This window comes from Mastigoproctus giganteus, chromosome 4 (genome assembly GCF_048544385.1).
Source record: "Mastigoproctus giganteus isolate SK-2022 chromosome 4, ASM4854438v1, whole genome shotgun sequence".
In the NCBI taxonomy this organism is placed as follows: domain Eukaryota; kingdom Metazoa; phylum Arthropoda; class Arachnida; order Uropygi; family Thelyphonidae; genus Mastigoproctus; species Mastigoproctus giganteus.
In genome coordinates, this window is record NC_143578.1 from 217722460 (window position 1) to 217748579 (window position 26120).

Sequence of the window (26120 nt, forward strand, 5' to 3'; positions counted from 1 at the left end):
GAGATCATCAGAGATATTTTGTTTTGGCCAGCACAGAAACATAATAGAAAATATTTTCAGGTAACAGCTACAGAGTAATAAAATATTACAGATAGATACAAAAATTGCATTAAAAAAAGACAAAGGATTTACATAAATATGCATTTATGCGCAAATTTGATGACAAGTAATTTGCATTCTTCCATCAGTGCCAAATTGCTTTTCAAGAAGCAAAATACACTGCTCAAGATTTAGACCACCACTGAATAATTATACATATCACAAAAAATTATTGAAGTTAAGGAAATTACTTGATTTTGTACTCTTTAAAATTCTAACAAAGAGATCCTCTGAATTTCAGATCACATGATTCCATATTTTCAAAATATTTGAGATATATTTATAAATATGCCCCAAAGGAAAAGAATGCACAGAAAGGTTATTAGCCTGTGGGCAGTTACATAAAATTGTATAGATAGTCTTGTTTTGAAGACCATTTTTATCATATTCAATAAGAGATTTTATGAATTCCTAATAGTGGCAACTGAATTTCTAATCATGGTAAATAATTAATTTGAAAGGCATTGTAATTACCTCTTAGTGAACAGAACGGTTTCTCAGTGAAAAAGCATGTGGGGATAGGAATAATTCCAATGCAACCACAAGGAGTTAATAACATATATATAAGCCCACATAAGTGTTACACGTGAAACTTTTTCATCAAGAAAAGCTTTGAACTAGAATTTCAATTACAACCTTTCTGCATTTATAATTGACCTTAAATCTCATCGATCATATGAAAGTTCAGTGAGCAAGTTAATGCATACAATGTGCACAGTTGTTTCAACAAGGCAAGGATCTATGAATTCCTATAACCTGTTTGTTAACTTAATTGTAACACAAACAAATATAAGCCATTGAGTAAGATTCTCATTGGTCATTTGCCAAAGTACCACAGTATGCTTAGCAACTGATTGATGAGAGCTTTAAATCAATGATGTGTATTTGTTTGTCAGGATTAAAACTAGAGTGAATAGAATATAGTTGGTTTATGATTCAGTTACTGCTATTCTGTTTGTTCAAATTGTACCATGAGTGAGTGGCAAGAACATATGGGAAAATATAGCAGTATGCTAATCTTAATGGAACACCAATCCACCAGAGGATAGATACGTATCCAGTATCAATATCTAGTTCCCTTGATACCTATCCAGTGGATAAGTATACGGGAACTAAGGCTATGAGATGTCTATAAACTGTATATATTTTATGGTCAGCTTGCCTATTTTTAATTATTACATAAGCATTTTCCTAAACTTGTCAGTTTTACTTGAGCTTACATGTTATATAAATTACAATAAAATCCATGCATTTAAAGTAATTAAAAATGATTAATTTAAGGGATTACATCAAGTTAACATACAAAATGGAATGTACAAGGCATAAACATGGTAAAAAAGAGAAAAATTCAAAACATTGAATTGAGATCAATATTTTTGAATGCTGTTTTCAAACACATAGGATATGTCTTGTTATTAAAATATAGATTCTCAACTTGCCATATTGTTATGTTTATAATGTGAAGAAACACACACACATCCTAACAGAAAATTAAAGGCAAACATAGATTAACAGGACTGCTAAATACCCTACTCAAGGAAAAATATCATCTCTCCTGAAGAACACTGGTTCAGTCTCTTGCATAAAGTGGTTGAAAGTAACCATGTTATTGTTGCAATTAAATCATAAATAAAAATCTCATAAATTAGAAATAAAAAAATTACTGCCAAATGTTATTAAAAGGACTTTTTGAAGAAACTGATAATTCAACTTCAGTGTTTTGGTTTCAATCTGGTCTCAAAGAATATGTAAGAAGCTTCTGGAATCAAATAAACACAGAATATTTAAAATCCTAAAAAATAATGACATCCCAAAACAACTGTCAGCAGCAGAACTGTATAATAATTACTATACTAATTGCCACAGTATACAATGATTATAAAAGCAACCAATAATTCTGTATTCACTGAATTATTTCTTCATTTTATTTTAAAAATTTTTGCATCTTTAAAATGCACCAGCTGCACAGAAAACAAGGTAGTCTCAGCAAGCACATGTCTCTTCATTGGTGCTTTTCAAATATTCTTTCAATAGATACAAGGAATTGTTCACAAATTGCATTTTGAAATAACTGGATACCTGGGTTCAAGCATCTCTTTGCACAAACACCCTACAATGCATAAAAGGCACTACATCCATGATGAGGATGCTTACCTGCACCAAATGTCCCTTACCTCAGAACTGACCCCTTTCAACAATGCTACTGGGCAGGTAACAAGGCTGAGCTTCTCTACAAATTAGCATATGTAAATTGTTGGTCTGCAGACAGACCCCAGATTTATCTGTAAACAGTACAATAATCCACAAGACCTAGGTAGAGTTCATATATTCAAGAGTCCACTACACTCATTTCCTTTTTTTGATGTCATTTAGGCCCCCCACCAAACACCCACACGTTCTAAGTCTCTGTAATCCAAGCTGTGCTCAGTACTTCGAAACAGTACTGAGAAAAACACACCTTCCTACAGCTGTGGAAAAATATAGTATTCTGATATTATCAGATGGGCACCACCCACCTAGACAGCACTGTTTCAAAGCTAGTTGGCTTCATCATCGGTGGGTGGGCAGGTACCCTGTTGCAATAGTGACAACCCAGTTATGTGCAACTCATTGTAAGGTGTTGTTCACAATATGAGATATCCATAACTGGGTTGTCACTATTGCAACAGGGTACCTGCCCACCCTCCGATGATGAAGCCAACTAGCTTCAAAACGGTGCCATCTGGGTGGTGATGCCCATATGAGAATAAGTAACAGTAGTCTTCTCTACCAGAGAAGTGTTACTTATTCAAAGTAGTGCAATACCTAGGCACTAATTAACTCATTGTGAAGGTGTTCACAACATGAGATATGAATAAACAATGCATTCATACTACCTGGGTAGTCAAAATGATGGAAGTGCCATACTCATGCATAAACAACCTCTTTCATACTCTTAGACATTCAGTCAAGAAATATTTTTCGATAAACAATGATGTTATACCTTCACTGTTTATACAGCTGTGACCTCAGCATGGCCAATAGTACAACAAACACATTCAGAGAAACTCCTTTAGACATATTTTTGTTAGTTTACATTTGCAGCCTTAGAGGAATTTCATTAATGACTGATATATGTTTCATATGAGTTTTTTATGAAGATATAACTACTGCCATTATTACTATAATTACCCATATGGTGCAAGGAAGCCTGAGACTTTTGCTGCACCAGCCAAAAAAAAAAAAAAAAAAATTTGAGTTAACCCTGACAGATGAGAGAGAGAGAGAGTGTCAGAAATAGAAGGGAATCACCAAGAAAGAGAAGAATGCTGATATCCAGCTCAGGACCCTGGGTGTGCCAAGCCCATATTCACCAGATTTCAGCCCCTGAGCCATTATGAGCATTAGATTTAATTTTTATATTGCCTACAGCTAACTTGTCCAATGCTGTCGCTACATGTGGTGAAATAGTTATTAGCATGTGGTGAATCGATGACTTACACTACAACTTTTTATATCTGAAATTCCATTATGTGTTTGTGTTCATTTGCACGATTAATAATTTAAATGTCATTAATTTTTTATTAAACACATGATCAACACCCCCCTCCATTAGAATCTAATGGGTTATCACAGATTCAACCTTGGCTTCCATTTGCTGCAGAATGTAATTGCATTTTTGGGCAGGGCCAATAAGCATAGGTGTACTGTCTCTGAATTGTACTGTCAGCAGTCAAGTGCACAGTTTCTTGTTCACTCTGAGAAACTAACATGGTGAATGCTGTACAAATATTTTACCTCAAATATATATATAAGTCAAACTTAAACATTATCATGTACATTTTTTGGCATCTCTCATATTGTGGGATTATCTTCACAACTGGATTGTCTTGTCTGCAATACTAGGGTACCTGCCCACCCATTGATGAGAGGCCAACTAGTCTTGAAACAGTGCCGCCTGAGTGGTGGTGGTGCCCACTGAGAATAAGTAACAATAGTCTTCTCTTTTAGTGAAGCGTTACTTATTCGAGGTAGTGCAATACATGGCAACTCGTGAAGGAGGTACACAATATGAGATACAGATAAAATGATGCCCTTTTTACACTACTAGCGTAGTTTTTTTTTTTTTTTTTTTTCGTTTGGTGCCTCTGTAGCCAGGTGGGCAGGAGCAGCAGTGCATAGCACACACTTCCTGATTAGACCGGGGTTCGAGCCCGTGACCACCAAATACGGAGGATGCGGAAGGTCAAGGAATGACCACCGCATATCCCCAGCCCGGATAAAGAGTAAGGGTTGGGGTCAGGAAGGGCATCCAACCGTAAAAATTTCATGTCAAAACAGTAAAAACACTGACCTTATATATATATATATAAAATGGGAAAAAGGCGAGGACAAAAAAAATCGCAGTTTTTCGTTTAAGAGTTATCTATGGTGTATTTACATCGATATTATACAGGCAGTTCTCGCTTTACGAGTTCCCGGGTTTACGAGTTTTTTCTTTAAAGAATCAAGCATCAACAAAATCGAAAATATGAACATTAAATTGCAAAAAATGAATGTTAAACATTCATAAATACCGCATTTCAAACCATGTGCATAGCTATACAATACAGTGTACCCAGCTTTACGATATTAATCCGTTCCAGAGACACCATCATATCATGAAAATATCGTAATGTGAACCCAATAACACATTGTTTTTTGGCAATTAGATCCACGACCTTGGAAGTTGAAATTTTCACTTTATAACTCTCTGAAAGGTCATTTTTATAGTATAAATTGTATTAGTTACCAATTCAAATCAATAAAATGCACTACACTTTCATCATTATCATATGTTCTGTTATAAGAACCAATTTTGAACGCCTTTGTGGCATTTTTCTAAAACACATTTCTGGAGGTCACAACCATAAAACAATAAAAGCAATTTGCACTTTCCAGTTTATTGGGCTTTTCTGTTAGTGCAAGCAATTATACACGGGTAGAAAACTCGACGTTATTGTATTTGCAAAAATACCGATAGCTGAAATTGTGTGGTTTTTTTTGCATTATTATGATGAAATGTGTTTCCCCTTTACTGAAATCTTCGATCGTATAAAAAACAAATAAATTTTCAGAATCTTCTCTTCATTCCTTTGTTTTTTTTTAAGCTTTGTAAACTTGTTACTCCGTGCAAATCATGTTAGTTGCAAGTTGCGTTCTGTTAAAAAAAAAATACCTATGCATCTATTAAAATTTATAAAGAAAATAGAAGATTAGCTTGGAAAGAAACGCCTCTTGAAGTATTTCTGAAGAAGATGACTCCTTGTGCAACAAATCAGCAGGTGCCAAGCCAATAATAAGTGATCAACGAGTGTGCATTTAGTCGATGATGAAGAATAAACATTCTTTAAAATTTGTAAGTCATAAATAATTTCTTTATTATTATAATTTGCTTGATTTTACAGGCTACATTTTAATTTCTTTGGATAAATCAATCATTGTTTAAACATAAACTAATCAGCTAACTAATTTCATTGTTGATAACGTAACCCCAATTTTTAACATAATGTCTAGGGGAAATAAATTCCCACTTTACAAGTTTTCGCTTTATGAGCATGCGCCAGGAACAGATTAACTCGTAAAGTCCAGAACTACCTGTACAATATATATCGGTAAGCATTGTATATGTTAAAGTATTTGATTATTTATCAAAATATTTTTAGCTTATTTCAGACATGGATAGATTTGTAACTAGGAAATGACCAAATATACTGGAAGACAGAGGCAACTTAGCTTATAATGAAGAAGCCAGTACAGTCAGTCCTCATATAACACGTTTACACTCCACAAATTCGATCATACACGATTTATAAATAGGGGAAACAATGTCACATATAACATGAACCGAATTCGCTTATGCACGATTCGATTCGCCTTTGTGTTTACAAGAGATGGCAGTCGAATGTGGCAGAATCACCCCAACTGAACACCACACAGTAGGAATGAAGAGAAGATTCTGAAAATTTATGATTGAAGATTCATGGAAGGGGAAACACATTTTGCATAATAATGTAAATACCCATTGTTATTTGGTTTTTTTTTAGGAGCATTAGCAACTAAGGCCATATTGCTCCAGGGATATGCGGTGGTCCTTCTCTGACCTTTCTGCATCCTCTGTATTTGGTGGTCATGGGCTTGAACCCCGGTCTAATCAAGAAGCGCATGTTACGCACTGCTGCTCCTGCCCACGGAGGCACCGTAAAAACCCATAGAATTCCAGCTATCAGTATTATTGCAAATGTAATTAGATCGACTTTTACTACCCATTTATAACAGACTCCACTAGCAGGAACCCTCAATAAATCGGAAACTGCCAATTGTTTTTATTTTTTTATGGTAGTGACCTCCAGAAATGTGCTTTAGTAAAACATAAGCAGATAAAATGTGATGAGCATAGTGTGTTTCTGCCTTTACTGCATTGTTTATTCATTTGCTACTTGTTCGTTGTGCGTTTATGTGTATCAGGCTTGCTGCCTCCTTTTTTGTTCTTTTTATACTTGTGCTCTATTCTCAAAAAAATTAGTAAAATAGTTGAAAAAAGTGTGAAAAGGAAGCGTTCTGGTGAAAATACTACAGGTTCAGAGAGAAAAAGAAAAGCAATATCGATAGAATAAAAATATGAAATTGTGAAATGCTTTGAGCGAAATGAAAGAACATGCGATATTGTGCGTGCTACAGGCCTAAATGTGAGAACAATTAGAAAGAATGCAGAAAAAATAAAAGCAACTTTCATAGCAGGAACAATTCAAAGTGTAACGAAATCAATTAGATCAAGACAGAGAATTGGAAGAGATGGAACGTCTTTTATCTGTTTGGATAGATCAAACAAAGAAGAGATCAGGAACAAGTTTGCTTATGATAAAAGCAAAGGCATTGGCAATATTTGAAGACCTCAGAAATAAAGCTGAAAACCCTCAAGAAGTGCCTCCCTTTACTGCCAGTAGTGGCTGGTTCAATAATTTCAGGAAACGTCATGCTTTCCATAATGTGAAATTATCAGGTGAAGCTGTACTGGCAGCTTCACCTGATAATTTCACAATCAAAGGCCTGATAATTCTGCCGATACTGAAAAAACTAGTTGAGGAAGAGGGCTATACACCGGACCTCTGCAACTTTGATGAAACCAGACTGTATTGGAAAAATGCCATCACGAACATATATCTCAAGAGAGGAAGCACGAGCTCCAGGCTTCAAAGCTGCTAAGGATAGATTGACCATTATGTTAGAAGCAAATGCAAGTGGCGACTTGAGACTGAAGCCTGTTGTTGTTTATCATGCAGCCAATCCACGAGCATTAAAAGGGATCATAAGGACTACCCTGGGTGTTTAGGAACAGCAGAAGAGGGTGGATGACAAGGCAGATCTTCACTGATCTTCTACTAGATGTGTTTGTGGTTGTGTTTCAAAGCTACTGCAAAAAGAAAAATTTGGATTTTAATTGTTTTGGACAATGCACAAAGTCACTCTCCCACCCTTGCTGAACTGTCACCAAACATTAAAATCCTGTTTTTATTCCTTAACACAACATCTCTTATCCAGCCACTTGACCAAGGAGTAATTGCTGCACTATTACACAAGATGCACATTTATGATGTTGATAGCAGAAACAGAGGACGAAAATGCACCAACAGTTAAAAACTTCTGGAAGCGATTCGACATGAAGAATGCAATTTACATAATTGCAGAGGCTTCAAATGAAATGACAAAAGAATGCTTACATGGTGTTTGGTGGCCTCTTTTACCAGATTTTATTCATGATTTTAAAGGCTTTGATCCTGTAAATGAGCTTCCTAAATTAAAAGCATTATTGTGTTGCCCTTGCAAAGCAGGTTGGCTTTGAGGAATTGGAAGAAGATTTAGAAGAGTTGCTTCAGTCTCATGAAGAACTTTCAACTGAAGAACTGCAACAACTTGTTGCTGGAGGGCAGGTGGAAGGTGAGGAAGACGACAAAGTTAAATGCCTGAACGCCACCATAAAATAGCTTTCTACTTCAGAGTTATCTTCAGTTTTAAATTCATTTGAGAAAAGTATGCAATGGCTAGAAGATAACAATTATAATGCAGAAAGAAGCAGAAGAGCACTTCATACAATTCAATCTGCTTTGGAACCATATAAGCAGCTGCTGTGTGAAAGAAGGAAGATTGTGAAACAACAGAAACTAGATGTCTTTTTTATGAAAACACCCAAGAAAGAGACAGAAAATGAGCCACAGTTCTGGCTCTGTTTAGTTCTGGCATGACTACATTTCATCCAAAGTCCTCATCTGCATCTCCTCCACTTCCCAGTTCCAATAATGATGACAACCTGCTGCCACTTTCCCCATAATTCTGCTGCTTCAACCCTTTCTCAAGCCCTTTCCCTCAAGCTGTCTTCATTTATTTTTAAGGTAGGAATCTAAATTTAAATGATTAAATTATTAATTTTACATTTTTCAACTGTGTAAGTGTTTTATTACGATTATTTATTATATATACAGTGGATTCCGGTTATTTGGGCCACCGGTTAATTGGGGCAGCTGTTTATTTGGGGCAAATCTTAAAAAAAAACAGAACCCAATCGAGAAAATAGCCAGGGTTTACTTTGCTTAATTGGGACAACGTGCCGTTTAATCGGGGCAGGAGATCGCAGCACTGGAGATTACCCTATGATTGTCTCTGACTGTACCACATGGTTCGAGTGGATTTCTGGAGATCACAACCATAAAACAATAAAAACAATTAGCAGTCACTTGTTTATTGGGCTTTTCTGTTAGTGCAATCTATCATAAACAGATAGTAAACTCGATCTTATTGAATTTGCGATAATACCGAAAGCTGGAATTTTGTGGGTTATTATGGTGAAATGTGTTTACACTTCTATTCCATTCTCACTTGCACATATTGTGTTACTTGAAATTTGTGTGTGCTGTTTTCTTTGTTATTGATTGCTTATCTTTTTGCTGTTTTAAATTTTAACCCTCACCCACAAATGTCAGTGAACAGAAATGTCAACTAGTTAGTATGTACATATTACAGTACATATTAATTATTCTGATTATCACGTATATTCTTCTGATTATCACCTATCATTTAATTTTTTAATTGGTAAGGTAATAAAGGGTAAATTTGTGCTTAATATTTCTTTACTTTTATAGCCTCTGGATAATATTCCTCCTATTTTCGCTAATTAGAATCACTGTTTAATAGAATTAAAATTCAATTCACAAACGTGATTACAATCACTGGCGCTTACTACACATCATATAGTGAATGGTACTTTACTATGGTGAATCCATCGTAACGTGATTTGATTGTACAGTGAACTAATTGTAAAGCAAGGATCCATTGTTTTTTATAACTTTTATTTACATGAGACTTTGGATAATTGGGGCAGACGCTTAATCGGGCCAAAATGCACTAATCCCGATGCGCCCCAAATAACCGGAATCGACTGTATATGTGTTTGGTAACGTTTTGGTTACAAATGTGTGTCCAATCTTGGGTGGTTGGCACCTAACCCTATTTTTCCCATAAGGCCTGTTATTTATACTTCACGATTTTGCATTGCACAAGGGTTTCTAGGAACACAACTATCGTGTTATATGAGGACTGACTGTACTTCAAACAGATATGGCAAATAAAAAAAAAAGCAGAAATAAATTTCAAAGCAAAGGGAATTTGCTGTTATGGAAATGAATGAAAAACCTGTATGTATACTGTGCAAAAAACATTTAGTGAAAACAGGGTGGACAGTTTGAAAAAATATTTTCAAAGTGTGCCTACTAAGTTTAATAACAAGTTACCTATCAGTTATCAAAGTTGAGTTCATGAACCAGCTCACCTGAAGCCAAAATTCAACAAGCAGCAACAACATTTCAAACAATTTCTAACATCATCCAAGTTAGTAACTTTGGCTAGATACAAAGCATCAAGGATCTTAGCTAAAAAAAAAAAAAAAAAAAAAAAAAAAAACTGTTTTCACATGGCAAGTTAGTAAAAGACCTTATCTATACTACTATGGAAACTTCACTATAAAATTATCCAACGAATACAAAAAGTGACATAGTGCAGAAAATTCAAAATCTACAGCCGAGTCATCAAATGATTGCTTGTCAACTGCAAAATATGACTCAAAATCTTTAAGCCCAACTATTTGCTCAATTACAGAACTGCTTATTTTTTTTGGTGGCTTTGGATGGGTCAACTAACAGCAAAGACACTATGCAGCTGGTTCTTTGAATTTATTTTGTGTCAGTATTTGTTTCATAGTCCTCCCGTCTCCTCCTCATATGTAACATAGAAAATGCATCCATCTAGTTTGATTTATGGTATATGAAGAAAAATTTGCATTCCTGAAGTTCAGATATGCGTATTGAACCTGTGATATCTATCAATGTAAGTGAAGTCTGTAAGGGAGCCTTAAATGTGAATCAAATCAATATTTAGCTTTCTGCTGAGGTATTATAAGTGTGTAATTAGTACATAAGCATAAGTCCATTTCTTGAAAGTTTCCAAACCTCTACACAGAAAAGTCAATCCATTTTTTTTTTCAATCTTAACACAAAAAACATTGGGAATTTTCTTGAATTTAATGAAGAGGTTGTTGTTGTTATTTGGTTTTTAGGAGCATTAGCAACTAAGGCCATATTGCTCTGGGGATATGCGGTGGTCATTCCCTGACCTTTCTGCATCCTCTGTATTTGGTGGTCATGGGCTCGAACCTCAGTCTAATCAAGAAGTGTGTGCTACATGCTGCTGCTCCTGCCCACGGAGGCGCCTTAATGAAGAGGTGATCATTAAATTTTATTCAATGTGTATAAAGCAGCAAGGTGAGATTTCACATCTAAGGAAAAATGTAATAGCCTGCTAGCAATTCTAAGTATTGTTTTGTGGGGTGGTCTGTCAAGCAAAATCACGAGCTATCTAAAACTGAGAAAATACTAGTGGTACTATTTGTTAGTTTGCAATATGGAAAAGATAAAACTGACCGAATCTGATATGTTACAGGAAGATATGGCCTGTTCCTCAGTTATGAAATATTTCAAAGTTCAAGAATTTGCTCATTCTGCCATTTTGAATATGTTAACTTTGCTGTATTAGTGAACTAGTTTGTGATTAAATTAAAGAGCTTGTGTATCTTAATATTTATTCTCTGTGAGCTGTTAGTAATTTGTTTAGCTAGTTTTTTGTAATCAGAGCTTACTATCCTCCATATGCCCATCCACATTACAAAAATTAAAGCATTTATAAGTACATTAAATTCTGAACATGAGTATACAAAACATATTTTCTGAATATTAAAGAGACAGAACTCATAAAATTATAAACTTGTACATTTTCTTATTTTCATCTATTTATTTTCTACTTTCAATAAAAAGGTAAAAAATGTAATGTTATAGATTTTAATCATACAAAAAAATAAATAATGAGGTATAAATAAAACAAGGACTATTTTTTTTCTGTTAAGCATATCATCTGAGATATTTCTGTTCTTTCACCACTGTTTACTGAGATGGCTGTGGAAGAAACAAGCTTCGCCTTGAACTAGAACTAAAAAGTAAAAAAATTTAAATTTAACACTGACCCTATATGAGAAGCAGATGAAAAGGCTTCAGAATTTTAAGCTAGTGAAAAATTATATTGCAAGATCCTGAATAATAAATGAAAAAAAAAAAAAAAAAACCTATACAAAAACAATATATTTGTACATGAACAGTGTTTTTAAATATTTAGGTATATTCTTAGAATTTTTGGTCCATAGAAGCACATATATATTTATTTATAATACCTTATATATGGTTCTCTACCATACAACATACAACCAATTTGGCTTTGCAACTTGTGTCGAAAATGGTGTTCCTTGGTAATCAAGTCCCCTTGATTTTTTTTTTAATAGGTAATTACACTTCTCTTATTTCTTGCTTTCTAAATATACTCCAGATCCACAAATCTTTTCATTCTATCATATTTTTAAAATATATACAGCAACTACTGTTCAACTAGTTTAACTTCCCCTCCATTTATTTGCACTTATTTTAATAACAAAAGTAAAAATGATACATTTTCTATTATAGCATTGACTTAATTTAATTTTTGATTATAAGATACACCACCAAATCTAAATAATGTGCCTCAATTTTACTTGGTAGGTTTTACTTTTATTTACATTGTAATTAGTTCTTTTTGCTTAACAATTATACTAAGTAGTGTCAATGCCACAGTTAAACCATTGTAAAAAACAAACTTATATTTCAGTTCCATCTTTAAAAAACTGCCACAGTGTAATATTTTTCCAATTTTGATTTTAAATCCCTAATAGGATAATGTTTTTTTTATCTAAAAAATACTAGTGCATTAAAATAAATGCTGAAAATTGCTGCAGTATTTTAAGAAGCAGGGCAATGACGATTTGTTTATTTGTGTTTTATTACATAATAACCTATTTAAACAACATCTGATGTTTTAGCACTGTTATTATCTCTTTTTTAGTTGTTATTATTTATAAATGGTTTTTCCACCTTTTTGTTTTAATCCATTAAAGGACTAGATGCCTGTCAAAATTACATTCAGAATTTCTTAAAAATTCAGGAACTCTACTACCATTTTCAGATTTGCTTAATATTTCAGACAATACTATTCAGAATTATTATTGTATATATTTAGTTTATTCATAATGAGTTTTGTTATGATTGTAGGTTTTCTGCCTTTTATTTTAACAATCAAAAACTGGCTTATAGCAGCTTACATTATTTTTATACATATTTACATACATAAAAATAAGAATTTATAAAATGTAGCTGCATATATAAAGTTTAGTTAACAGTAAGTATAAAATTGTATAGTAGTATTAAGAAACATTAATACTATTGATAACCAATTAGCCAATATATGCATATGTAATACACTATGATTTAGATGGTTATATATTTTATAAATCTGTCTGATTTAGATCAAAAGAATTTATGTAAGTATAGTTGGTATTTCATGCAGTTTTATGCTAGTTTGTTCTAACTAATATGAAAGGGCTGTTAGGCAACATCAGTAGCTATTTTATGCTTATGCATTATTAATCTAATAACTAATATATTATTTAATAACTAATTTAATAATATATGATATAAATGCATTCACCTTATAGGAACATTCCTCCACAATTCAACAGCAACTTTGAGCAGACGTGTCCAAACAAAGGAAATACCTCATGCACACTCATTTCTGTTATTCCAATATTTGTTTTACTACCTAATTAAATTACTGGTTATTTATTTGGGCAAAATATTTGCATTTTTGAGAGCTAATTAGTTGCCAAATAGTAATTTTATAGCAGTACCATTTTAAATAACAGTAAGTATAGAAAACTGGGATTAGAACACAAAGCCTGACAGGTGTACATCAGATATCAAAAAGACTTACTAAGCTAGACGTTCCTAAAGGCAATGATCAAGGGTGGAATTCAGGATCATTTGGATTGAATTGAAATTCTCAAGGATACTCAGCATGGTTTTGTAAAGGGAAAATCATGTTTAACAAATCTGGTTCGCTATTTTGAAAGGGTCACTCACGAGCTGGATTTCGAGAATAATTTCAACATTGTTTATTTAGATTTCAGCAAAGCTTTTGACTCAGTCCCACATGAACGGTTGCTTTATAAGCTGGAACAGGTTGGAATCACTGGAAAAATCCTTAGATGGATAGCAGGATGGCTTCAGGGCAGGAGGCAGAGGGTTATAAATGGCTATTCCTCAGATTGGGTTGATGTAAGAAGTGGGGTTCCCCAAGGATCAGCATTAGGACCACTGTTGTTTTTAATTTTCATAAACAACATCGATGAAGGGATAGAGGGTGTGATATCTAAATTTGCAGATGATGTTAAAATTGGTAGAGTAGTTAATGTTCACTGTCAAGCTAAGCTTCTTCAGAGAGACCTAGATAGACTTCAGGAATGGTCAGAAAAATGGCAGCTATGCTTTAATCCAACAAAGTGTAAGGCATTACACCTGGGAAACAGTAATTCCAAAATAACCTATTCGCTTGGTGGAGTTCAACTAAACCCAGTACTGGAGGAAAAGGACTTGGGTGTTACGATACGGTCAGACATAAAATTCTCTGAACATTGTAAACAGGTTGCAAGGAAGGCCCATGGTGTCCTATCGATGATCTATCGAACTTTTGCAAGTAGAGATAGAGACGTGATAATCCCATTATATAAGGCTTTTGTTAGACCACACTTGGTTGTTGTTGTTGTTGTTAGGTTTGTTGGTGCATCAGCAACTATGGCTATAATGCACTGATTTCTGACTAGTATGTCTTTGTTGTTGATGCTGATTCTGATAAAAATTTAAATATTTAAATAAGGTGGTATTTATTAATCAATTTTAGGAAAACAAAAATGTCATCCATATCTTGACGATCTGCTAGAACATTACGTAGTGTTAATTGATTGCAATTTTTGAAAAGTAAGGAGAAAGCAGTTTTTCGTTGTCTTAAATATAGTGGGCATTCAATAACGATATGCTTTACAGTGAGTGGACATGAACAGTTACTGCATTGTGGGGCATCTTCCTTTCTTAATAAATAACTGTGAGTGAGGTATGTGTGACCAATGCGCAGTCGCGCTAGTACAGTTTCTTCTTTTCTATTTTCCCTTAGACTGGATCGCCACTGTTTGGGTTCTTTCTTTATTTCAAAAAGTTTATTATTTGTTTCTTTTTCCCATATATGTTTCCACTGTTCTTTAGAGGTCTGCTGTATAATGGATTTAAAGTCAACATAAGGTGTCCTGAAATTGGAAGAAATAGGATTGGAAGCATTTTTGGCAGCTAAATCTGCCTGTTCATTTCCTGGGATTCCAGAGTGTCCAGGAATCCAACAAAAAATTATGCGGTGACCACGTGCATGAATTGCCATTAACTGAGTCCAGATTTGTTGTACCAGAGGATGACTGTTGGGGTGTTTACCTTGTATACAATTCACAGCACTTAATGAATCGGTATAGATTATGGATTGAGTATATGAGGCTTCTTTTATTTTCTCCAGGGCTAGTAAAATACCATACAACTCAGCAGTAAAATTACTACATTCTGAAGGGAGCTGTTTAGCGATGATAGCATCCGGCAGGACTACAGCTGTACCAACTTTACTGGCAGTCTTGGATCCATCTGTATATAGCTGCACGTAACTGCTAAACTGAATTGAGTGGGCCAGATGTAATTGTCTGATGTTAATATCTGGAAGATTATTCTTTCCCCATTTCTGATAGTATTTTTCAATATCTATCGTGGGTATTTGCCATGGCTGGATTTGCATGCTAGTATCCTGCATTATGTCATTCATGCTGAGTCCCCAGCTAGTGTTTAGAGCTTGAAGCCTAATGCCAGATGGTTTGTTGATACGTGATTTAGTACGATAGAGGTTTTCCCATTTTGGTCTGAAGAGATATTGCCATATCGGGTGTTCTGGAAAGCTGCTGATTTTCGCAGCATAATTTAGGAGAAGAATTTGTCGCTGAAGGTCTAGTGGCGGTTCATTGGCTTCCGTATATAGACTTAATATGGGAGATGTACGAAAGGCACCCAGTGCTATTCGAAGTGCACTATGATGAATGGGATCAAGCCATTTCAGTACACTTGGCCTGGCTGAGGCATATGCAGGAGATGCATAGTCTAAGCGGGATCTAATTAATGAGCGGTATAAATATAGCAACATGTACCGATCTGCACCCCATGACATAGAGGAAATTACTCTGAGAATATTTAGTTTCTTAAGACAGCTGGTACGAATATATTTTATATGTTCAAGGAAGTTTAATTTTTTATCAAGTATTATACCAAGAAAAAGAGTGCTTGGTTGAAATGTAATAGAATGGGAGTCTAACTGGAGGTTTGGATCAGGATGCAATGTACGTTTACGACAGAAGTGTACTGCAGTTGTTTTCGGTTTAGAAATTCTGTAGCCATTGTTTTTGGCCCAAGAGACTATTCTATTAATGGTGACTTGTAGTTGTCTCTCAATAAGTCGCATATTTTGAGAATGACATGAGATGGCAAGGTCATCAGCATACAGGTATGCATCAACTGTGTTAGGTATACTATTAGTTATAGAATCGATCCTGATGGCAAAAAGTGTTGCACTCAGCACTGAGCCCTGGGGAACTCCCTCTTCTTGAACATATGTGCCAGAAAGTGACGAGTGGTAGAGGACTTGGAAGGATCTGTTAGATAGGAAGTTCTGGATGAATTTCGGGAGATGACCCCGAAGACCAGATTTATGTAAGTCCCGAAGAATCCCATAACGCCAAGTTGTATCAAATGCTTTCTCGATGTCAATGCATATCATAACAAAGTGCTCATTTCTTAGAAAGGCGTTCCGTATATTTGCTTCTGCTTTAATAATGAGATCGAGCGTCGATCTACTTCTCCGAAAACCATACTGGCTTGGACTCAGAATGTTTTGAGTCTCCAAATACCACGTTAGTCGGGTGTTAAGTATTTTTTCCATTGTTTTTCCCAAGCAACTTGTTAAGGAGATAGGTCGATAGTTTGTTGGATCTGTGTGGTCTTTTCCTGGTTTCGGGAAGGCTAGCACATAAGAATGGCACCAGCTGGTGGGGTAGTATTCCTCTAAGAAAATTCTATTATAGAGTAGTAAGAGAGCACTTAATGATTTTTCACTTAAATGGGAAATCATTGAGTAATAAATTCCATCAGGACCTGGAGCACTGTTTTTCACTTTTGTGAGCGCATTAAGCAATTCAGTCATGGTCAACGGCAGATTGTATGAATGTTGGAGAGCGGTATTAAAATTCAGTTTATACTTTTCTGTATCGCGTTTTAGCATCTGAAAGGCTGGTTCATAGGCGGAAACAGCTGAGAGTGATTCAAAAGACGAGCCAAATGCATTAGCAAGTTCTTCGGGTTCAGAAATTTCTTTTCCTTTCAGAAATAGAATTGGGGAAGTAACAAGTGGGTATTTGCCATTGATACGTTTGATTTTTTTCCAGACTGTAGCAGTATCTGTGAATCTGTTTATTGTGGCAGCATAGCGTGCCCATGCTTCTTTTTTACTTATCCGTCTTATAAAACGAGCCTTAGCCCTTGCTCTTTTAAACTGTAGGAGGTTGGCTGTGGTTGGATGTTTTCTAAACTGATTCCAGGATTTATTTCTTTCAGTTTTAGCAATGCTACATGCTTCGTTCCACCACATTTTTGGATGGAGTCGGATTTTAAATGATGATTTCGGGATAGCGGATTCAGCTGCTGTCATTATTCGTTCTGTGATATAGCTTACTGCAGAATCGATCTTCTCAGTAGCAATGATAGTGAAATCTAAATGAGCTATTTCTTGAAATTTAGCCCAGTTGGCCTTGTCAAATTTCCAAATTGTTCTAATTCTGTTGATCGGAGGAGAACTTGTACAGAAATTACAGATGATCGGAAAGTGGTCACTACCAAGAGAGTTGTCAGTAACTGTCCAGTCTATGAGAGGAAATATTGTTGGAGAACATACTGTTAGGTCAATGGCAGAGCTTGAGCCAGATGGTACATGAACATATGTGTGATCACCTGTGTTTAAAATAGTTAGATTGTGTTTATCCAAGAATTTCTCAATTATTTTCCCTCTGCAGTCAAGTTGTTGAGAACCCCATAGAGGGTTATGGCCATTCCAGTCGCCCAGAATACAGAAAGGAGCGGGTATTTGTCCTACTAGGTCATCTAAATCAGCAAGGGTGAAAGCGTGGTTTGGTGACAGATACAATGAGACTAATGTTATCGTTATGCCAATGGTGATACGGGCTGCAACTGCCTCCAACGGTGTTTGCAAGGGAACAGGTCTGGAGGGAATTGAAGAGTTTACTAACAGCGCTACTCCTCCATGTGCTGCATTAGAGCAGTTTCTATCTTTTCTATACATGGTGAAGCGTTTAACTGTTATAGATACTGCATTCGTCAGGTTTGTTTCTTGTATGCATGCTGCGATGGGCTTATATTCACTTAGCAGATCGTAGAGGTCATCTAAATTAGCACGAAATCCGCGACAATTCCATTGAATCACTGTCTGCATTGTTTGGTTTTAAAAGGAGGGTTTGGTTTCTTACGGCGGATTTTTTTGTTTGCGCTTGTCTACTTTTGCTTTTTCTTTTTTTGGGAAGATTGGCCTACCGGTGTCAATGTCATCCTCTGGATGAATCTCAAGAATTGAGTCATCTTCTTCTATCTTTTCATCAATATCCATGGTATCGGATATAAATTTAGTAGTGTTGCTTCTTTCAGGAGTCTTGGCTCGTTCATTTGGTTGTTCATTAGGCTTCTTATCTGGAGGTATTGTTACAGGAGTATTTGCTTCTCGAGTAGCATATTTAGGAGTAGGTTTTTCCTTTGATGAGGAGAGGAGCGATTTAGCCCAACCAGATATTGAGATATTTGGAGGGACTGAGCAGTCTGTCTGAGTTTCTACTGAGCGTAGCCGTTGGGTAACTGAAGCATATGTAGGTGACTTAGCAGGTACTGCAAAATGTTTTTTAGCTTCTTGATAGGATACTTTCTGCTCAATCTTATATTTTTGAATATTCTTTTCTCTTTTCCATTGAGGGCATTCCTTAGAGAAGGCAGAGTGGTTACCATGGCAGTTAGGACAAATTTGCACTTCGGTGTTACAGTTTGTGTGTGTATGCTCTTTTGAGCCGCAGTTAGCACAAGTGGCTACACTTCTGCAGACAGCTTGGGAATGACCAAATTTTTGGCACTTAAAGCACCGGACTGGATTTGGAATGTATGGTCTTACTTGGCATCGAAGATAACCAGCTTTAATAGAAGAAGGCAGATTTGGTGTTTTGAATGTTAGGATCACCGTGCGTGTGGGAACAGGTTCTCCATCTCTTTTAATCACAATTCTTTTGGCTTGTACTACGTTTTGATCTCTTAGTTCATGCACAAGTTCATCCTCTGATACGTTTAATAAATCCCACTCTGATATTACCCCTTTAGAGGAGTTTAAGGTGGCATGTGGGGTAACCTTCGTGGGAATTCCACCGAAAGTAGATATTTTCAATAGCCTCTCAGCATGTCGATGTTCTGTCATTTCGATCAATAAATCTCCGGATCTTAATCGCCGAACCATTTTTGGAGGGCCAGCCACATTTTCGAGACATTTCTGTATCAAAAATGGGGACAGCTTACTCAGTGGTTGGTCTGTGGAGGAGTGTAGTATTAGAAAGAGTGGTGTGATCTTATCCATTCCTTCTTTTTTTTGTCTCTTAGCATGGGATACATTTGTGTCGTCATGATCTGGATTATGTTTGTCCAGTTCTGAATCATAAGATCCACACGAGGACTGTTTATTTTTGTCCATCGTTGCTCCTTTTAGTCCTGGGAGAGTGGATTTCTTCTCCCAGACTTCCAGCCCCGCCACGTGGAGGCAGGAGCAGTGCCACCTAGTGGCCAAGCGGTTGGAGAGGTTAGTTTGTTAGTGCGAAAATTAATAAATATACTAGGAAAAGAAAGGTAATTTTCCTTTCTGGGTTCTTACTTAGGACCTGTTAAGTACAGAACCACTTATAAAGAAATAAGGATGAGAAAAGCACTGGAAAGTAAATATAACGAAATCACTTAGTAAGAGCACTATATATCACTTAGGAAAATCGCTTGGACACTATCGCTTGGCACTCGGGGCCACCCACACTTGGAATACTGTGTTCAAGTATGGAGACCGCACCTAAAGAAAGACATAGAGCTTCTTGAAAGGGTGCAAAGATGGGTAACTCACCTGGTGAGATCGGCAAAAGGGTGTCCTTATGAAGAAAGACTTCAAATATGTGGGTTGCAGAGTTTGGAAACTAGACACCTTAGAGGAGATTTGGTTGAGGTGTTTAAGGCTCTGAGAGGCATCAGTAAAATGAATGAGGACGAAATTTTCAAGATTATAAATGATGCTAGAACTAGGGGACATAAATTCAAGTTACAGGGAGAAATGTTTAGATTGGACTGCAGGAAGTTTTATTTTAGCCAGAGAGTTATAAATTACTGGGAATAAGTTGCCTTCATGGGTGGTAGAGGTCAACAGTTTGGGGAAATTCAAAGGTCATCTGGATAGTACTTTCGGGTCAGGGAAGCAGATAGGATGATAGGTTTAATTTCCTTTTCTTTTATTAATTATTATTATTTATTATTTTTTTTTTATCATTGTTTTATTCAGTTTTTTTTTTTTTTTTTTTTTGGCTGGTGCAGCATAATCCATAGGCTTTCTTGCACCATGCGGCCATTACTAATACTAAAGGGGGGGGGGTCTTCACTCATTCAGCATCCAGAAATAAATGAACAGATTTCGTAATACCACTAATTCAATTACTTTTGAAGTGCCATTTAGAATCAGTAAGGTCCAATCAAGAACCAAAAATAATAATAATAAAAAATAAAAATTATGAAATGAAAAATAACAAAAATTGTAAATGTAATGAAAAATTAATGTGAAATTGACTAATACTAATACAAATTAGTATCAACTGCAAGCATGATCTTTCTACAGTATAAACAACAAAAAATTCTTAGTAAATAACCTATTTATATCCTGCCTACTTTGCATTTCTTAAAAAAATTTATATAATAAATTTTAGTTATTTGCATCATTAGCAAAAATTGGCAAAAAGCCATATGAAATGTAAAATACTTAATCTCTCCAATCTCACACTAAATTAGATTTCGAAAATAACATCCATCTAAATTAATTTGTGTGTGTGTGTGTGTGTGTGATTTATACAGTGAAACCTCTATAAGTGACCACCTCAGTGAAACCATCTTTACACAAGACCAATATTTTTTAGAATGGTTTTAAATAAGTGTTCTGTGTGTGTGTGTGTTCTTTAAAGCAACCACTCTCTGACCAAACTATGACCATTAATCCTTTGTTTAGAGGCCAGTGTATTCCACAGATTTCTAAGAATCTGTAATTCTCTAAGATGTCTTACCTGACTGCAACTGTTAATCTGGTGTATTCCATAGATTTCTATGAATCTGGAGTTTTTGAAGTAACTGTATAAATATTACTACCAAATAAATATTTCATTCATTTACTTCTGATTTATCCATTATGATATATACAGTAGCGGACAAAAAAAACTGCATCACTTGTGAATTTTGCAAATAACGTGTTTTGCGCTGAATTGTGGGTTGCAGAAATGCTCGAAATGCATTTGTTAGACAAGATATATATCTCTGTGAATGAAATTAGCATTAGCATTAGTAGAGGCATTTGACGCAAGAAAGCAAGCTTATGCAGCAGCAGCCAAAAAAAAAAAAAAAAAAAACCCACTTCCACTTCACCCCTCTGTTCGTTCAAAATACCTGTCGAGCTGAGCCTTAAACTTATTTAGGCTATCAACCTCCACTACAAGGGATGGAAGTCTGTTCCACCAACCAACCACCCGCTGGCTAAAGGCAAATTTCCACATGTCTATCCTACTTCTGTCTTTCCTCAATTTGAATTTATGCCCTCTCAGGTGATTATTCTGAGCTAGAGGAAGAATCCCATCAGCATTGAGCATGCTCAAACCATTCAAGGCTTTATACACCTCTATCAGATCACCTCGCCGGTGCCTAGTCTCCAGACACTGTAATTTGCAAAAATTAAGCCTTTCTTCGTAAGAGCACCCCTTTGTTCCATTCACTAATCTTGTTGCCCTTCTCTGTACTCGTTCCAGCAGCTCTACATCCTTCTTGAAATGAGGCCTCCAGACCTGTATACAGTACTCTAGGTGTGGCCTGACCATTGCCTTATACAGGGGAATAATAGACTGCACTGCTCAGAGAACTTCATATCTGCCTGCACAACCACCCCCAAGTCCCTTTCATTCTCTACCACTGTCAGCGTAGTACCACAGAGTTGATACGTTGCTCTGGGGTTGCTGTTTCCCATGTGTAGTACTTTACATTTGTCAATGTTAAGCTTCATTTGCCACCTCTCAGCCCATCTGCTCAACCTTTCCAGATCCTGCTGCAGCAGCATAGTGTCAGTAGTGTCCTTGACAACCTTGCCAACCTTTGTATCGTCTGCAAACTTGGACATTAAGCTTGATATACCATCATCAATATCATTTATAAATACAGAAAACAATAATGGACCCAACACTGAGCCCTGAGGGACTCCACTAATAACATTAGTCCATGATGAGCAGTGTCCATTGATTACCACTCTCTGTCTTCTCCCCTCAACCACCCCTTTATCCATAGCAGCAATTTGCCTCCAATGTCACACTGCTCCAATTTGTGTAGCAGTCTTCCATGTGCAACAGTATCAAAAGCCTTTCTAAGATCCAAGTATATAATATCAAAGCTATTCCCTGCATCCAGTTCTTTTGTGACTGCATCATAGTATCCAATCAAATTGGTCAGGCAAGACTTCCCCTTAACAAAACCATGCTGTGTCCGAGCTGTAACTGAAGTCTTGTCTAAATGATCCTGCAGTGCTTCTTTAACCAGTGCCTCCATTAATTTTCCTGGAACAGAAGTTAAGCTCACAGGTCTATAATTACTTGTGTCAGCCTTTGATCCTCCTTTGTGAATTGGGGTCACATTTGCACATTTCCAGTCTATGGGTACTTCCCCTGAGTCCAAGGAAGCTCTCATAATTATGGCTAAGGGTTTGCTTACTTCCTTTGCTGCTTCCTTTAATATAACTGGATAGATCCCATCCACCCCGGGTGCCTTTCTTGTGTTTATCTTCAACAGATCCTCCTCCACTTGACTCCCAGTTATTTCAAGATTCTGTAGCTTACTGCTAGAGTTGAATACACCTCTGGCATTCCCCTCGCTGAATAACTCCTCATGTGTGAATGTCGATGCAAAATATTCATTTAGTTTGTTAGCTACCTGAGCAGGATCATCAACAGTTGACCCATCAATATCAAGTGGACCAATCTGATTCATCCCCTTCCTTCTAGAGTTTACATAAGTAAAGAACTCTTTGCTGTTTTTCTTTGCATCCCTTGCCAAGGATTTCTCGTAATCTGCCTTCGCCTGCCTAACCTCCTTTGTAACTTGGTTGCATACCAACTTTTATCTATCATAGGCTTCTGTGTCATGTGTTAATTTGTAAGTATCCCATGCATTTTTCTTCTCTGCCATAAGCCTCATTAGTTCATCTGACATCCATTTTGGCCTAAACCTTGAACAATATTTCTTAGTTGGTATGTAAAGCCTAGTAGCTTCCAAGATAAGTTCTTTGAATGCTTCCCATTTTGAATTTGCTGTTGGTAACATCATCAGTTGGTCCCACTGTATAGAATTTAAATACTGTCTCAGTCCATCGTGGTCGCCTTTACGGAAGCAATAACCCTTCCCTTTACCCCTAATGGTAGTTACCTCTTTGAGTAAATCCCACTTCAGCACACTGTGATCACTGCCACCTAGTGGTTCATTTATCTGCAGATTCTTAATGCATGAAGAATAACTGCTGATAATCAAATCAAGAGTATTACTCCCTCTAGTTGCCTCCCGAACATGCTGATGTAGAAAACAATCATCCAATAAATCCACAAAAGCTCTGCTAGTGTGTGAGTGACCAGCCCCCAAATTCCAGTCAATATCTGGGAAATTAAAATCTCCCATTATAAGACTCTCTGATTTACTGGCCCACTCTATTTCCCTGCACAGTTTCTTATTATACTCATCAGAGTCATTAGGCCTATAGCACACTCCTACTCTCAATTTTGATCTCCCAATGCTTATGTCACACCAAACTGACTTAACACTGCCCTGTCCAGCGATGTCGACTGGCTTCACTTCCTTGGTTTTTATGTGTTTCTTAACTAATAGCATAACCCCTCCCCCCTTCCTATCCTGTCTGTCCTTTCTGTAGCCATTGTACTCCCCAAATTCGAGTTCTGCATCCCTTATATCTGTGTGACACCACGTCTCTGATATCCCAACAATATCTGCCTTTGATGTTTTGAGCAATACCTCAAATTCATCAAATTTATTTACTAAACTCCTAGCATTGGTGTACACGCAAGTATACATGCACCTGTTCTTTTTCTTAGCTACCCTAACACAACCCATGTGTTTACTTGTACCGCAATGGCTCCCAGCAGTCTCTGAAATATCATGCATCTTGTTTTTCAGGCTTCTGCTCATTCTAATAGAAGCAGTGCAAGAATCTCTTTCACCTCTGCCAGTGGCTACTGTCAATCTATTGGTCTTTGTCTCCCCCCAAGCTAGCAGTTTTCCGACCCACCTAACACTGCCTCGATAGCATCAGCAAATATTCTTGCACCCTTTCTATTTAAGTGTATCCCATCCCTGTAGAAGCAATCTCTCCTGTTAACAAGTACAGTCCAGGCTGAAAAAAATTCTACCCCTTGAGCCTTGCACAATCTTTCCAGGGCCGAATTGATCGACAAGGCTCTCATCATATACTCCCTCCTATCGTGTCTGGGCAAAATTGCAGACACTTCCAAATTCAACCCTAATTCTTGGCTTTTGTTCAACAGTGACCTGTACTTGTTAAGTAATTCTGCCGGTCTTCTACTCTTAATCCAATAAAAAGACTCCACCCGATATACCTAATTGCCATAAATACCTTCCCAAAGGGTAAAATGCGTAATTAATGGAAATATGAGAAATCATGACGACCAAACACACATGTTATTGCATTTCCAAGTACAAACTGAAATGACAAGTTAACGTAATAGTAATATGTACTGTAAATCATTTGTTAATTTGTTATTCCTCCTCGAGCTGCAATTACAGCCTTGCAACGATCTGGCATAGAGTTAATCAACTTCTGGATATACGGTTGCCCAATTTCGTGGTACCACATCCAATGTTCTCCTGCAGCTGAATCTTACTCTTGACTTTTTCTGAGCAATTTTAGACGACATTATGTACCAGCAATTTTCAATATGGATCAAATCTGCACTGTTGCTGGGCCAGTCTAACCTTGTAATGCCAGCATTTCTGAGGTATGACTGCACCTTAAGGGAGAAAAACGAGGGAAAACGTTGGTGCAAGTATGTTTTAAGCCTTGTGAGACAAGAAGACAAACTCATCATTAAATCTAAATAGCATAAAACTTACCAATTTTGCTGTGTGGCAAGGTGCTGGGTCCTGTTGAAAAATCTAGTTTTGGATGTCTGCATGATGATCCCTAATAACGGGTTTCGAGCACTCCTCCAAGATAGCAGTGTAGGTTTCTGCATTCACTGTTCGATTAATAAACTTAATTTGCCCTACCCCTTTGCTTGTTATGCATCCCCAGACCATCTGACTGGTGGGGAATTTTACAGTCGGTGTTATGCAGTCAGCATAGTATGCCTCAGATTTTCATCTTCTGACATATTGCTTCTCATCCGAGCCATGCAGGTGGAATTTCGATTTGTCAGAAAAGATGATGGTGCCTCATTGCTCTTTTGTCCATGAAACATGCGTTTTAGCCCAAGCAAGTCGCTTCTTCCTCATTTGTTGGGTCAAAAAAAGCTTCTTCTTGGGCCAATAGGCATGCAGACCTCATTCTGAAAGTTGTCTTTGGATAGTTCGTGCACTTGTTTCAACACCAGAGGCCATCTCAAAGTCCAGTTTTAGATCAGGAGCACTAGCATGGCAATTACGAAGGCATAGCCCTTTCAAATATCAATCTTGGAAAGGCATAGTCACTCTCTTATGGCCTTATCCAGGTCTTCTCTTCACATCACCGGTTTCACACTTTAATTTCAGCACCTGGGATACTGTTGACTGGTGGCAGCCTATTTTATCAGTAATAGCACACGTAGAAAGCCCTTCCAGGGACAGAGCAACAGCTAGACTTTTTTTTCTCGGTGCCAACTAAACATATAGAGCCATGCTTACATCTCCGCAAAACAGGACACTAATGAGCGTGTATACCCTTCCAAGGCCATTATTTATAGAAATGGCTGATGCAATACCTTGCAATTACTGTCTGATGCAATACCTTTGCTTTGCAACAAACAGTTACTTTTTTTATGTTACGTTTTACAAATGTTACATTTTTTAAGGTGATGCAGTTTTTTTGTAAGC

At 36.6% G+C, this 26120-nt stretch overlaps 1 protein-coding gene across 2 annotated transcripts in view; it reads right to left on the reverse strand.

The window, feature by feature from the left end:
• Positions 1-11539: 11539 nt before the first annotated feature.
• Scgalpha (sarcoglycan alpha) overlaps positions 11540-26120 on the reverse strand; it is a 91134-nt gene continuing 76553 nt past the window's right edge. For both annotated transcript variants that reach the window (XM_090372046.1, XM_090372045.1), the window contains one exon: positions 11540-11649. In XM_090372046.1, coding sequence (XP_090228172.1) covers positions 11604-11649 — 46 coding nt within the window. In that variant the 3' untranslated portion in view covers positions 11540-11603. The remainder of the gene's footprint in view (positions 11650-26120) is intronic.